Source organism: Pelmatolapia mariae, linkage group LG15 (genome assembly GCF_036321145.2).
Source record: "Pelmatolapia mariae isolate MD_Pm_ZW linkage group LG15, Pm_UMD_F_2, whole genome shotgun sequence".
In the NCBI taxonomy this organism is placed as follows: Eukaryota; Metazoa; Chordata; class Actinopteri; order Cichliformes; family Cichlidae; genus Pelmatolapia; species Pelmatolapia mariae.
Genome location: NC_086240.1, coordinates 10,839,366 through 10,855,479, shown reverse-complemented (window position 1 = coordinate 10,855,479; position 16,114 = coordinate 10,839,366). Strand labels below are relative to the sequence as shown.

Below are 16,114 nucleotides of genomic sequence, written 5' to 3'. Positions count from 1 at the left end.
TATTCTGTGTGTGTGTTTGTATATGTAGGAGAGAGATTAAGTATTGCAGATGCATCTTCTGTGTGTGCGTGTGCACGTATGCATATCTTGCTGAACCTGTCCCTCCACTGGAGAGCCAAATCCCATATCTGCTCTGTACCTCTGAAAAATTCAACTCCCCTTACCATTTCCGACACGTCATGTCCCTGCCTGAGCTCAGCACTGAGAGCTGAGGAGCCCACTCCTAAAAATAACCCTATGCTGTCACACTAAAAGGGGAAAACGCCTGTCGTCAGCGCTGTACAGAAACCCATTCTGTTTGTTATTAATGAAACAAAGCATCAAAAATCCCAGTAGACGTTTTATCATAAGACATGTTATCTTGATTTTGCAGTTTATTAAGATGAGCTGGAAGTGTTTAACCCAGCTCAGATAAGTTAGTTATACTTCAGTGGATTCCTCTGATCATACTGGTATTAATTATGAGGCTAGCTGATGAATATTGGCTTTAAAAGCTTCTGAAAATTGCTGTTTGATGAATTCTGAATTCTTTTAGATAATATTATTTAGGGTTTAAATTATTGAGATCTGGCATGGCATCTCAAAATACAACTTAGAAACCAGCGGCTGCTGTTTTGGTAGCTACAGCTATCCTTTTATGCAATCTGTGGTTTTGGAGTTTCCATTTTGAAGGCTCAGGTTCAGCATCTTTGCAGTTACAATCCTGAGATAATTAAGGTAAGATAACCATGTTTAGATGGATCGAAACATGGGAAGTCAGCTAATAGCAGTGCGCGCTACCTAGCATGTGTAGCAAGGTGCGTCCCTGTTCGCTGCGATGTCGATATTTTGATTCAGCGCCGAATCACTACTCAAAGTGGCCATGCGACTAATAATATATACCTTTAAGCCTCAATAAAATCTAAACAAAAGAGTTTGAAAAAGAATCAACCCATCTACATTTGCCACAAAAGGGGGGAAATTGGCTGCAGTGACTAAACCTTTTTGTTGTACCAGTCTTTAAACATGTTTATTTCTTTATTTTTGGCAAACTCACATTGGGTTTTGCAGCTTTTACCACCTTCAAGATTGCTGCTTGAGTATTGCTAAATTGCAAAATAAGCTCCTAAATGCAGGAAATGGCCATCAGTATTTGTGGCTGGATAATATCAGACTTTCGGCTTCTCCCTTGCCAGAAGGGGGTCGCACTGCATGTTTGCTTTGGCAGAGTTTTTACCCCGGATGCTCTTCCTGATGCAACCCCAAAGGGGATTTGTATCTCATGCTGGAATCAAACCAGCGACCTTTTGCTTGCCAAGCGAGTGCACTAACCACTACACAGTTACAGGCACACAAACAAACAGGCAAACACATTAAAAAAATATGACCTTGCCTGTGGAGTGCCTGCAGCATTCTGGAAATCTAGCCAAGGATCTTGAAACTCACAAGTTGATATAGAGGAAAGGCAAAAATGCCAGGAAAATGTATACAGTTGAAATCAGTCGTTTCCAAATGCACAGCTCAAGCACTCACATTGATTATCCCTTTATCTTGTTATCCCAAAGGCGTAACACCCTAGAATTGTATTTGGTACTTGCCGGACTAACATCCATCAGTCAGATGGAAGGGTCTGAAGTGCTTCACTGCATTAGAAGGGATTCCTGTGAGATGCCCTCATCTATTAAAGGGGTGCAGAGATACACTGTCTTAAATGAGATCAGCAGCTCTCAAAGGTGACTTGTTTTGCTTTGGTGTGATAATGGATGGGAAAAGTAATGACTGCTTTGTTTGTCCCTTGAACTCAGCTTGAGATTAGCACTGGGGAATGTGGGGATTCTAGTTTTCCTCTTTTCATTTGAGTCACAGCCTTAGTCTTGAGTTGAAAACAAAATATTAAATATAAACCTATTATTTCCTGAATAGATTTTCTTTTTGGGAGGCTATTTATAGTTGACGAAGATGTTGAAATGGGAGCTGGAGAACTCCTGGGGGAACAGATTCGTATCAGCGCAGAGAAAATCACGCCCTGTTTGAATTGCTAATGAAAACAATCCTTGTATGGTGCAGAGCGATTATACTTTATGAATAAATGGCCGCGAGGAAATAGCTTCGATATTAAAGTGTCTCTTCTGTGGCTGTGTTAACTTGCCATGACTTTGGAAATGTTTACTTTCCCTCTAGTGAACGTTGATGTAAAATCATTTTATAGGTGATGACTATCATTGTTCTCTCCATACATAATTATACAGTTAGTAGTTTTCAGTCTGTCCTTTGTGGCTGAGTTTAGTGCTTTCACAAGCAATTGCTACAATCTAAAAAGTTGTAAAGTAATAAATCTAGGATGCAGTGTTATTTCAGATCCTTGGGTATTGACCGTAGTGGTTCAGACCTGTATGGAAATCACATAATTTAACAGACACAGCGCTCTACATGTATAAACAAGGGTGGATGCTGAGTCACTCAGATGATTCAGGGTGTTTCTAATGGACACTTAAAGTGCAAGTCACCTCCATATTTAGTACCCTTCAGTCAATGTTAGACCACAACTCAAGAAACTGTACACACCCTGTTTGACAAACGAGGGCTGCTCTGTGTTGCATAGTAAGACAACTAATTGAACAATTTAAATGGCGCTTTTCTGACCTAACAGGTGTATGTTTAAGGTCTGATTAAATATGCAAAATTAAAGCTACTTGATGAATGTTCGGAAACAATCATGGACATGCTGTTAAAAACAAAAGTGTAGGGCATGAGTTACATTCTAGGCACGAGTGTATCCCGTCTTCCTTCCATCTTCCTAGACCTAAGTATCATATTCTCAGTAAAATGAGTGAGAGGGGTTCTTAGAAAGCTGGCTCTAGTGATTATATAAAACAAGCTGCCTGTGAGCTTGGCTGAAGCGAAACGGGACGAAAATCCAGCAGGAGTTTGAAAGGTTGAAGCACATTTATTTTCCACCAAACAACTCAATCAACCAGCCGGGGACCAGGATCTGATGGTTTTCATACGAATGTGCAACACATGCACAGCTGCGCAGGCAAATCTTCTCGTAGCGAGAAGATAGTGAGACTTTGCTGTTAACAAGTTCTTTGCTGTGAACGGGGAAGGCACATAGTTTGCCAAAGTAAACTACTGGGGAAACACTATGAAAACTCCTGCTTCAACAAACTTAATCATCTATTTTCCTTCACTTATTCAGTTCAGGGTTGTGCTGGAGCCTATTCCAGCTTTCACAGGGTGAGAGGCAAGGTACACTCTGGACAGGTCATCAATCTGTCACAGGGCTAACACTGACACAGACAACCAGTCATGCTTGATAAAATTGGAATCACCAATTAGCATAACTCCATGCATGTTATTAGACTGTGAGAGGAAGCTGGAGTACCCACACTGATATGAGGAGAACATGCAAATTCGCACATAAAGACTGGATTTGATCCCAGGACTAGTGCTGGGCCATATCATACCGTTCACGGTAGTACCGGTATAATGTTGGGCAACAATTAGAAAATGAAATATCGCGATAGAATATGGGTAAAACCCGCATGCGCAGTGCCTTTGTTTTCATACGCACATGGCGGAAAAAGCACGGCGGCGACGGAGAATGAGAAGGGCGAAAGCGGATCGTTGAATGAAACGGATGAACCAGAATTGGTTTGTAAAAATGCTGCAACTTCAGTGGTGGAACTGGTTTAGCTTTCGTCCGTCAGATACACAACAAAGCACTATTTTTGGTAGAGCATGCTAGCGGGCCGTCGTTATTACCGTGTTTTTTGGAAAATACGGCACACATAAAATCAATCCTTTGATTTTTCTGAAAATCGACAGTGCCCCCTATAATTCCGTGTGCCTTATGTATGAATTCTGGTTGTGTTTACTGATCTCCAAACGATTTTATGTGGTACACGGCGCTCGGAAATCTGTCAAATGTTTTAGTACAACTTTGCTAAGCTACGAACCCGCACCGCTTGATGGATTGTCGGAGCATTACGGCTACCGTAGTCAGGAGCCTCACGGAGTGATACGTACTGTGCTTCAACATAATATTACCGTATTGTGTGTGTATAACGTCTTTTATAAGTTTTGTGGATATTAAACATGGTTATACTGAGGATATGTCGGCCAGTTTCCACTGGAAATGCCTTTTGGTTAAACTGTCAGCAAGGAATTTGCATTTGCACTGTTAAATTTTTATATAACTTTAATGCACATAAAAAACAGCTGCTTGTTTAAGTGAAAATACATTGATGGTTTTTTTTTTTTTGCACTAATAAAGTTGTGGAGTTGTAAAGTATTTTGTCTAGTGTCAATTATATCGTCAGTTATATCGTCATCGCAAATTTTCAAATGTATATCGTGATAAATATTTTTGGTCATATCGCCCTGCTCTACCCAGGACATCCTTTCTGTGATGGGCCAATGCTAACCATGGCACCACTGTTTATCAGACATGAGCAATTTAAAGAGGCTAACAAAGACAAAGTGGCTAAAGCTATCCAGAGCTCACAGCCAGCCACAAGCAAATTCACTTGGAAGTAAATATAAAAAAGTAAATACGCTTACAACAGTAGAACCAAGCACACCTGTGTCTATACCCCACTTATGTTACCCTCCCAGAAACTCCCTGTGAGGAGGCAGAGGTAAGTTTGTTTGTTTCTTCAGGTTAGCATGAGTCTGTAGAGAGCAAATGTCTAGCTAACATTAAGCTAAACATACATACATGTAATACAATAATACAGCCGTGTCCCTCCTATGATCAAATGACTCACTGCACTCCAACATACTAGCAATCAATAATATGAAGGATAAACTGCAAAAGCATTGTGTGTTCATTTATTCCCAACATGGCAATGTGTTAACGATGTGTATCAATACAGCAGTCCTGAGTGTCATTGTAGTTTGTGCAGTGGTTACTTACATTATCAGTAGCAATATTTTATGGTAATGGCAGCTTGTCATTACACTGCCCTAAAACAAGTTATAGTTAATGTATTAACATGTAAAAACATGTAAATATAAAGATAAAATGCACACATATAATGATTTTGTGATTTCTGATCAGCAAACAATCCCAACCTCTTTCCAGTACCATTTGTTCCAAATAGATACAGCATGTTGCAACATTTTACGTCTTCTTCCAGAAGAGACAACAGTTACTAGATTAAAACGAATGCTGTTTTCAGTTTTTCTGGTGCCATTACACACTGAATTCTGTATGATGGCATGAATCCATGTGGCTCTTTCTTTCTCTCTTTTTTTAATCATTGTCTGCTTATCTGGCTCAGTCCTCCTGCACAGTATCATACCAGCCACACACCAACTGTCACTGTCTGCAGAGTAAATATTAGCACAATTTTCTCACTGGGATGCCAGCTATAAATAGAGTGCAGGAAATCATCCAGGAACAAACCCTAAACGTCTGTGTTGGCTTTTAATTTGACCGTGTAATGACGCATGTCCACAAAATAACCTTAATGTTAATCCCGTTTTATTCTCTGGACACTTCTGAGGAGAAAGCATCCTAGTTTTTGAGGAAAAGATAAGAGCGTTTCACTGCTGTATCCCCAAATGTCAGTTTAATGCTTTCTTATTAAGGATTCACGGAACCTTTGGAAGGCTTTGTGATGGGAGAACTGAGGTTTATGTTTTGCATAATAAATACAGTTATGGCAATTAACATTCAGGACATAATTGGCTTTTCATAATCAAGATCTAGATGGGAACATCAATAACAGTCCCAACATTCTTTTAAGACCACAAAAGCCTAACTTGGCAAAATTTGTATGTATTACACAAACAAGATATTATGTCTTAGTTAGAGTGGTTTAAAGGCCCTGCAGATTGTTTTTTTAAGCTTTGAATACAGTCATGATTTTTTTTCCCTTTTTGCTGGAACAAAGTGCTTAACACATTAATGACGAGTGGTATTAGGTGGTATCTTTCTTTGCTATTATTTACTTTCTTATCTGTCTTTTATTACAGAGGCTCAGCCCATGTCAGTCACTCAGCAGAACACCTCCCACTTTGCTTCTGCTCCATTTGCTCAGCCATGCTAGATAATTCAATCAGCATTAACAGCAGATACAGTTTTTTAAGTAAAAGCAAGGGGTGGTGTGCTGAAAGAGACATTATGCTGAAAGAGGGACACTAGCACGGATTCACGGACAAACCTTTGGGGAAAATTGCTGGTTTATTAACCTAAATTATTTTACGCTAGAGAATTCTTACAGTTGGTGTAAATGAAATTTTCTAAATTCAGGAGCTTGATGCAACTATTATAAAATATATATGTTTTACAAAGTACAAACTGAATCTTGTTGGCTTGTATCCACTAAAAATCACTTTATAGTCTTCTGATTTAATAATCTACCAAAAGTTTTCTTTTTCTGGCCGGGAAAATTAAAAGCATCACACTTAAGTGTGAATGTCAAAAGTCATCAGTTGAATAAAAAGGTTTTTCAAGCTCTCAAGAAATTTTAAATTAAACAGTAGCTTAGAAGCAAATAGAACAGTAGCTTTGTTTAAGTTGTTATTATAAAGGTAATAATAGAAACCTGAACCAGTGTCAACCCAAATCCATTGTTTTCTTTTTTCTGTTGGGTTTCAGCTTCTTTTCCGAGAAGCTATATTCTTATGCATTTTAAACTAGACAAGAGGGGTAGTGCATAAAGCTAAAGCTAGCTACTTCCCCCTTGTTAGCTGTGTTCAGCTGGATGAAGGGTATTTAAGTGTCTAATTAGGTATGTTGTTATGACAGATGTCATGTTTCCTCATGGTTTAGTTCACTCATAGTGAAGAACTCGCTAACAGCTATAGCCATGCTTGTAGAGTGACTGTGCGAGCAACTATTTACCTGCTGTGCCAGTGTTGCACAGGCATGACAGGGCTGACCAGCAGGTCACCAGTCCAGGCTGAAAACTCTGAAAACCGAGCGACTGTAGACCCTACCCGGCCAATCGGTGCAGCTCTTATAGATTTTAGCTTCTCCGATCAGCTGACCACAAGTTGGGATTCCATTAGAAAAGTGCATATCTCTTAGGGCATATGGTACAAACATGGTTTTTATCTAGTCTTCCAAGCTGAAATTTTTCAGAGGACTACCTGGATACAATCATATTATTTCTATCTAGAGTACTTTTGCATAAACACGTTGAAGTAACGTGGCTGTTGTTTTTATTAGTAAAGCTTATTTCCTTCTCCTTCCTATTGAATCAGGCGCTCTGTTAATAACCCTAACCCTTTTTCTTGTGATGTCAGGTTTATCTATCACTGTAAGGGCAGGCCAGTGAAGGAAATCAAAAGCTGTGATTGTGAGGGTTTAAAATAGAATGACATGATGTTTTGTACTCTGGGTTGGTGAATGTGTGGGTTTTTTATGTACTACTCAAGCTGAGTGTGCAGGGTCTACTATTCCACTGTAGTTGATGCACTTCTTTTGATGCTTAGCCAAGGTGTTTAGTAATGCTATTTGCAAGTACCACCTCGCTGCTTCAGACATCATCTGTTTGATCCCATGATTGCGTTTTCATATCTTTTTTTTTTTGATGCTGTCAGGCTTTGAGAAATAGCTTGTACTGCACTCCTGGCTGTGAGGAGCCCAAGCTGCTCTCATTAGCTACAACTGGAGTTTATTCTGTGCGTTCAGTTAGTGCCAGAGGAACTGAAGATGCATAAGGTGAGTTAGGGGACGGATTTAAAAAAAGCAGTTTGAAGAGTGAGAGCTTGAATGAAAAGACTTAGCTTTACTTGGTTTCCCCTCAAGGCAGAATCAGGAAACCAGTTACATCCCCCCCTCATACACCCACATCATCCCAGCCAACCATCTTCCCTGAATGTGCGGCCTATTTTCTCTGTCAAGGTGGTGTCCTAGATTCAAAGTTCCATCAGATGAGTAAAACACTAAGGCAAAAAGATTACATCTAGAAGGAAGTGGAGGATGGGGGTGTCAGCGGGGGTCTTAAAGCAAGCTGAATGTATCTCTACTCATATGATGATGGTGTACTCAATCCATTGGTCTCTAGTCAAGTTGCTGCGAAAAACATTCTAGGAAAGAATATCCAGTTTTCCTGTAAAGAGATGGAGGCAAAAAATAGACAATGCATTTGGATGTCACGCTTGTTTCTGCAGTTTTAGAAAGTAACTGAGATTAAGCGTCTCGAGGAAAATAGCGTATCGGCCCCCTGTTTGTCCATATGCCCTGTACGTCTCTGCTTACTCTTGTTTATGTTATTAATTAGCCATCAGCCGAGGTGTTCAGCCGCGGCAGAATTCACCTGGGTATGATTTTGACTTCTCAGAGCAAATTAAATTACCGAGCGTGTAGCTCAGAAAGACAGCTGGTGATCACGGCATGTAGCTGAAGGCGTGCAGAGCACATGGCGTCTATTATACTACAGCAGCACTTCCCAGAGTCAGATCAGCTACTGTGAAATGCTGCTCTTGTCATTTGCTGGTTTAACACAGTCTGAAATATTTTACAGTTCTCAACATCTCAAGGCGGTAGTATTATAAAGTAACTTTATGCGAATACACTTAAAGCCCCGTGGAGGAAAATGTTATTAAATTGTTCTGTGCCTTTGTTGTAATGCACTGATTCCTTTAGAGTGTGTCCCCACTGTGAAGCCTTTGTGCGAACACAGTGAAATCAGTGCTCTTGCTGCAGTGTACTCAGTGTGAAAGTGTTGCCAGGCATCAATTTGTTAGAGATGCAAATGTCACCAGTGCACCGCCAAGGCCGCGCTCATACCCTAATCTTGTTTTGTCCTCATCCAAATTTGATCGGCCTTGATGAGAACTATCTCGCAAACACAACACGAATGTATGCGCGCACGCCTACTTTAAAGTTCAAATTTCGCATTTTTAGTTGTCCTGAGGATTTTCTTCAACGTGTTAAATCCAATTAGCCACCCTCTGCTTGTTCCTGCCACTCTTATCAGTCCCAGTCCTTCTGTAGACTCACATAGGATTTATTAAAAATTTAAGACCTCCTCTTTTAGGCAGATAATATATTGGAAACCCTGCAGCATCAACATAAAGCTGTTTAATAATTCATTTGTGTAGCTTGGGGAAGACACAATATGGACTGTGGCACTTCAGCTTTGTATTGCTGTGACATTTTTACAGAGCCAAACTGTGCAATAAATCTTTCGACCAGAAGCTGACGCATTGCAGCTTTGAATGACTTAAAGTCATATGGATACTGAAAGATTGGTAATAAAGTTGACAGGGTGAAGTGTATTTAATTGTTTTGGATTGACCAATCTCTAAGCCCTGCCACTCTTGCAGAAGCGCCGTGTGACAGGATTTCTATTTTAACACCGTGCATGCAGTTTGTAGTGACAGCTGTGACAGACGGGCTCAAAAATCCTTTTAAACAATGGTCCCCTGATTTCGCACAGGAGGAAACAAAAACAGACGTCTTATTTTTTTGGTGACAAGTGTAGATTTTATTGCCTGGGGAAAAAAAACAAAAAAATAAAACATAGTTGTTGTTTCAGAGGCAGATTTTATGAGCTGAGCTTAACTTGTTAATTAAATCTAACTTTTTTGTGTAAAACATTTGTGATGTAAAAGGGTCTTAAATAGGCATATGATGGTAAAGACTGAGAAAAGTGTATGTCCCAGGTAAAGTCAGCTATCCCTTACCTGAAATGATGAAAACTAAACAGGAAATGTTAAAAATTTGTCTCATGTGTACTACAAAAATGTGTTTTTTTCCTCTGTTATTTGTGAGCTATTTTATTAATATTTTAAAACAGATTAGCCCATGAGCAGTGGTAAACATTAGGGCTTTGCCTGAGCACAGCTGCCGTGCAACAAATGAGTTAACTGTGAATAGGATTATAATACTAGTTTACTAATGTCATTAATTTCTCACATAGTGAAAAAAATAGAGTAACACAACTGTAAGACATGTATGAAAAACATAGTGTGCGAAAAGAGCGTAAAACCTATTTTTTAGGTTAGGTTTAGGGTCCCCAACCTTTTTTGTGCCGCGGGCCAGTTTAATGTCAGACAATATTTTCATGGACCGGCCTTTAAGGTGTCGCGGATAAATACAACAAAATAATATGATGCGACCAAGAGAAAAACTGTGGTGTTTTGTGAATCTAATAATAAACACAAATTCACTGTGTAATTGTGTAACTTTATTAGCAGCGTCCTCCTGAAATGCGCCAAAAACATTGAGAGTAACATCCTCCTTTCTGCCCCTTAATGCTCTCTTTGGTTGCTATGGTAATGTCTAAATATTTCTTTTAAAATAAGACACACAACTACAACATGGGAAAAGACCCAGGAGAACCAAGTTAACGATAAAAAACCTGAAAACCATACATTTCACACCCGAGCCTCAGCTCTCGCGGCCCGGTACCAAACGACTCAGCCCTGGGGTTGGGGACCGCTGTCTTATCTGATAGTAATTTTTTATCGATTAGTATTGCCTATATTTTTTTGACAACTCCACCCATGAGAGTAATCTGTTGACCAGTTTGTGTAAAAAACAAACAAACAACAAACAAAAATACATCTGTATGTATTTAGGTTAATATTGGGTTTTTAGACTGATACCGATATTTGGTGGTTAAAAAAGCCAATCTCAGCTGGTATTTTTTTCTTTAAAACACACAAAACATAAACTGATTTCTCCCTCGTGTCACTCTCATTTGGTGGCGGCAGATTGCTACCCCTACCTGAGGCTGGTTTTCCTTGATGTTTCTTCCTGTTAATAGGGAGTTTTTCCTTCCCACTGTCACCATGTATTTGCTCATAGTGGCTCATCTGATGGGGCTTCTTTCTAATATTTTCTTTAACTTGAGGCGACTGTTGTTGTGATTTGGTAATATATAAATAAAACTAAACTGAGAATGGAATTGAATATAATTTTAATAACACTTGTTAGATGTAGTTATTCATGTAACCTTCCTAAGACCATAAGTAAAAAATAATTTTATACTGTGGCTCTCTGAAGCTATATTTAACTATGAAAGCTAGGAAGGGTGTGCAGCTTCTGTCAGCTTTTAAACCATACTTTACATTTATGCGCATGTCTCTTCTCTATGCTATAGCCTGAAGCACAGCACAATGATATATATGGGCAGTGGAAGGAAGAGATTATTGAGGGGTACAGCAAACAGTCAAAAACTGATATCAGTTTTTAGTGTTTTAAAAAATGTGTGTGTGCTCTTTTTTTTTTTTTTTTAATTTCCCTTCAACATCTGCGTCTTTGGTCAGTAACATTTTGAAAAACCTAAATGCATTAGTTCAGTAAAATCTCATCGACCCATTCATAATAGAACAAAAATGTAATTATATAGAATCCTGCTCCCTTTGCCGGTGAAAGTCAATGGAATTTGTTTGTGAGTAATCCTTCCAGGGATAGAGTCCCTTATCTAATTTCTCCCTTCATGTATTCTTCTTTAAAAGCCTGAAACCCTTTTTCCTGTCATGTAGCCAAACCTGCCCTTTGACCTTCTGTGAGAAGGGACACCACTGTGAGAAGGGGGTCAGGAAATCATTCAAGTACCATTCCTAGGCAGTAGTGAGCTAGGTCACACGGGACTGTAAATATATTACATTTAAATGCAGAACTTTCATGGAGGACAAATTATGGGACTCCTTATCAGCAGCCACCTCTCATCCAGAGCTGTCAAATGATTTGCAGTAAGCTGGCCACTGCGTACCTTAGAATTTGCATTTCATAACACCAAATGTGCTTTCTGGTTCTGAAACAGCCCCCACAGTGTGATTGAAGATTAGTTAATAATTCAGAGTCGTTGGAAGCAGTGGGACGGGGATGGCGGTGTTTGCTGTTCGCTTCACAGCTGCATGGGGTCTGCCAGTGACAGATGGCTCAGCCCATGTGGAGAATTTAGTGCCAGTATATCCCAATAGAGTGTTGGACACTGTGTGTGCGTGTCTCTTTTCCCTCACCCTGCTCTTCTTGCTCATTCCTTTTGTCAATCTCACTCTCTCATTTCATTCAATTGTGTAAGCAGCATTGAATTTATATGGAGAAGAAAGACAGAGGTGGAAAAGCACTAGAGCTTAATGTTTTATATTTATTGTAATTTAATCACACTTTGGTGTTGGAAGAGTCATTTGAAAATCTGTAGCTCATATGTTTCCCTTGTTCAACTGTTGGTTTTTATCACAGAATGTGGCCTGTAGCAGTTTTGTAAGTTGTTGTTCTCCTGCTGCTCATCTGTAGGGTGTCCAGGTGTCTCTGAAAGATATTTTCAGCTCTCTGCATGGGTGCAGTCACTGACACTGCCTACAATAGTCAGCTCGAGGACAGCTGGTACTACCTGTTGGGAATCGCAGAGACAACAGGATATTGCAGGCATTCTGTGCAGTTTATCAGAGCCCTGATACTGGATTTGCTTGCCAGTGGATGTTTTGTTTTTGTTTACTAAAATTCATACTATTCTCTACTGTAATGATGCAATCATTCAAAAGTGGTTACCCATTTCATTCAAAATTAATTTAGATTTAAAAGTGAAGTTCAAATTAGTCACATTTAAAATATCACAGAGATATTTTAAATATTTAGAGCTGTTCATGTTTTACATTTATAATGTTACACAAAATCTGACTCTATATTTATACCAGTATCTGCTGAGCAGTGATGTCACTTTGCCAGCTCACACGTTGCTGGGGCTGAGTACCGTAAACTGTTTACTCAGCAATCTTTAGAATGACCACGCTGACCTAGAAACTGATCCTGAAAGAGTGAAAAAAAAATTTCCAGAATGTGTGACATTTGCAAATTATTACATTCTGCTTTTGGTTTTCCATTTTCCACAGTGTCACAACTTTTTTTGGAATTGAGGTTATATGCGTGAGTCTGCAAATGTAGTATTTTGAAAGTGTGTCGGTTTCCACAAAAGTAACTTAACACCTTATTTTGTGATGAACTTGTTTTTCCAGAGCTGCCAGAGAACTGGACAGACACGAAGGAGACTCTGTTAGAGGGGATGGTGTTCAACGTGAAGTACCTGGGTATGACTCTGGTGGGCCAGCCTAAAGGAGAGGACATGGCCTCTGCTGCCATTCGCAGAATTGTTGCCACAGTGAGTCTCTATCCCCCATTAGAAGCTTAAACCTAATGCATTATAATGCATGTCAGTATATGAGCTGTGCTGGTATTATTTGATTTTACTAAACTAAGTAGTGTATAAATTATACCCTATTAGCAAAAATCTGTCATCAAGATCATGAACTTAGAACTTAGAACGTTTTTATTGTCATTGTACAGTTGCTTATACAGTGAATGTAGTTAGCCAGACCACAAAGGTCACAATCATATTTCTGAAGTTTCAAGAGGGAAACTGTGAACATTTCAACTGCAGTGATATTTATTTAGAGGATTACTGTGACAATCTACTTTCAATTTCCAGTGCACATTATCTGAGTGACTCTAAGATGACTCTAAGATGACTGATTGCTAAATTTAGATTTCATCCATGTCATCTTAATGGCTCAGGACATTGTTTTAAAGATAAGCAAGCAAAGGGTCAGTGAATTTTACTGTCATCATAAGAGGAGCAAAATCACTGTGGACACTGTCAGAATCATTTAAACTATAACCTTTGATTATTGTCTTATGTGAGTATTAAGGATAAGCAGCTCAGTCAAGGGAAATGTTTTGATTGAGACGTTCTGCGAAATATTTAACAGCTTACTGTGATTACTCTTAAACCAAGTAATCAGCATCATTCACAGTTAAATTTCTGTAATACGCTTGCCAAGTTGTTTACAAAGTTTATCTCTGTGTCAAGGTTTGCACATATATGCATGGAAATAGAGCAGCTAATCCAGGATTATCAGGGGTTGCACACATGCAGAAGGCCAATCTCTGTTTTCATGTTTGTGCTTACCAACAGCATACTGGGGATTTTTGGGTAAGGTTTTCCACATTAGTTCAGCCGGCTGGCAGTTTTCTCTTGAAACTACAAGAAAACCATTGCGTTTAAACCAGGCAACTTAGAAACATACCAAGAAGCCAATTCCTGGATTGTTTTTATGCATGTAAATTGATACTCATGTTTCTGTTTCTGCTAACGCTCACACTTGCACACCTATTCACTTGGCACTTTCTCAACAATGCAAATGTCTGATGTTTCTTTGCAGAATGAACAGCCTGGCACAGGCAGCAGTACAATCATAAATCCCCCGCCTCTCAATTAGAGACTGAACCAAACCTAATGGTGGGATTAAGATTCAGTTGATTTACACCAAGACAAAAAGTCTGTTCCCTTGGTAACCATTATAATTGACTGAACTGAATGGGTATATTGAATAAATAAGTGACTTTTCCATTCACTACATGCTTCAGTCAGACATGATTAGACAAGACAGGGGAAGCAAACATAGAGAAAGGCTGAACTTGGCGTATCTCAAGCTGACAGATTGGTTTTTGCCTTGTGGCATGGCACTCGAAACATGACGCCGGCAACTGTAGCCGTTAGCGCTTCCTGCATGAACGAGCTACCACAATCAGCTACAGCACGCTCTCCCCACCCTTATAATGTAATTTTCCCTTATTTTATGAGTTGTGGTTCTAAGCAGTGACTATTGTTCATTGTCACCATCTCCAGGGTTTTACAATTCCTACAGCAAGCCATGGCACCATTCCCATTGTCCTTGAGAAGTCCTAGTTTTGTTTAAGCAAAGATCTCACTCCTACTGATCTTTAGCTTCTCACCATCATTCTTTTATGAATAAAAGAGTTCTTACACAATTCAACATATGGACATACTAAATTATGTAGTCCTTTAAATGTATTTGTATTTATATGTATTTAATCTATTCATTGGTGGTCACTCTACTGATGCTTAGCCTGATATCTGTTGAGTGTCGCAAAAAACTGCTGTCATTTGCTATTTAATTGTATTGTCTGGAGGTTATTGTCACTGTCAACAGTCACTCACGCAGGGCAAAAGCTCAGCACTATGGCCGCATTTTCTGGAAGTCCAGATGGTGTAAAGTTTCAGGGGGAGTCAGTGGCTGCCGGCCCGACCTGGAGTGCTCACTCTGGGCTGCATGTTGCAGCTTTTCTCCCCTCATTCTGTCGCTTTTTATAAATTCTCTACATTTCTGGGACAAAGCAGGCTGCTTGGTTTTGCTTAACAGCATACTGTTTACAAGTTGAGGGCTTTTAGTGTTTGATCAGAAGGTCATTTCGTATTAATGTCAGAGTGACATAGAAGGTCTGCATTTTCTTCTATGAGGCAACATTTCCTCCAGTTTCTTCATCTTCTTTCATCTATGTTTGTGTACACAGTGTGCGTCTGCTGTGCAGAAGTCTTGAGCCACCCTTCATTTTCCTAGTTTTTGATAGGAAAATGAGAAACGGATGCAGCAATGGCCTCCTTTATTCCTCAACATAGCCAGGCTCTCTTTTTTAAGAAAAAATGTTTAACTAGTATTTGGGAATACTTCTCTAAGTTATTGAAAGACATTCAAAGCTCTTTATTGGATTTTGGCTGCCTTTTATTCCATTTTTTATCAAGATGATCCCACACTGCCTCAACAATATTAAGGTAGTGTTTCATTGTCTGTTTTTCTATCCTGGTATACTTTTATTGAAGCAAGTTTGGGATCATTGTCGTGCAAAAATACTATCTGGAACATGCCATTGAGACACGTTCCAGATGATATTACATGTTGGATCTAGATCTGACTATATTTTTCTGCGTTCATAATTGCATTCGTTTTGACAAGACCTCCAACATCACTGGCTAAAATGCAACCACGACAGAGCCTCCAAGGTGTTTTACAGATGGCTGTAGATACTCACTGTTGTACCTCTCTCCTGACCTCATCCATACACGTTGACAGAAATTTGAACCAAAAATGTCATTTTGAATTCATCACCCCATCAGAACTCTTGCCACTGATTTAATTTGGCATAAATACAGCCACGCTTCCATTTCAACCATCTTTGATGAGGCTTGAGAGAACAGTAGATGGATCAACTGAAGGGCTATATGCATCTCTTAGATCCTGTGTCAGGTCTTTGATGGATTGATTTCTATTTCTTAAAGACATGACCTTCATATACTCTTCACCTGCTCTTGATTGGTTGTACAAAATGACTATTTCATGTCAACTAAAGAAATGACACAGGCTACTA

At 39.4% G+C, this 16,114-nt stretch overlaps 1 protein-coding gene across 2 annotated transcripts in view; it reads left to right on the top strand.

Moving 5' to 3' along the window:
* si:dkey-71h2.2 (low density lipoprotein receptor adapter protein 1) overlaps positions 1 to 16,114 on the top strand; it is a 48,796-nt gene that overhangs the window by 10,749 nt on the left and 21,933 nt on the right. For both annotated transcript variants that reach the window (XM_063495613.1, XM_063495615.1), the window contains exon 2: positions 12,907 to 13,049. In XM_063495613.1, the coding sequence (XP_063351683.1) occupies positions 12,907 to 13,049 (143 nt within the window). The remainder of the gene's footprint in view (positions 1 to 12,906; positions 13,050 to 16,114) is intronic.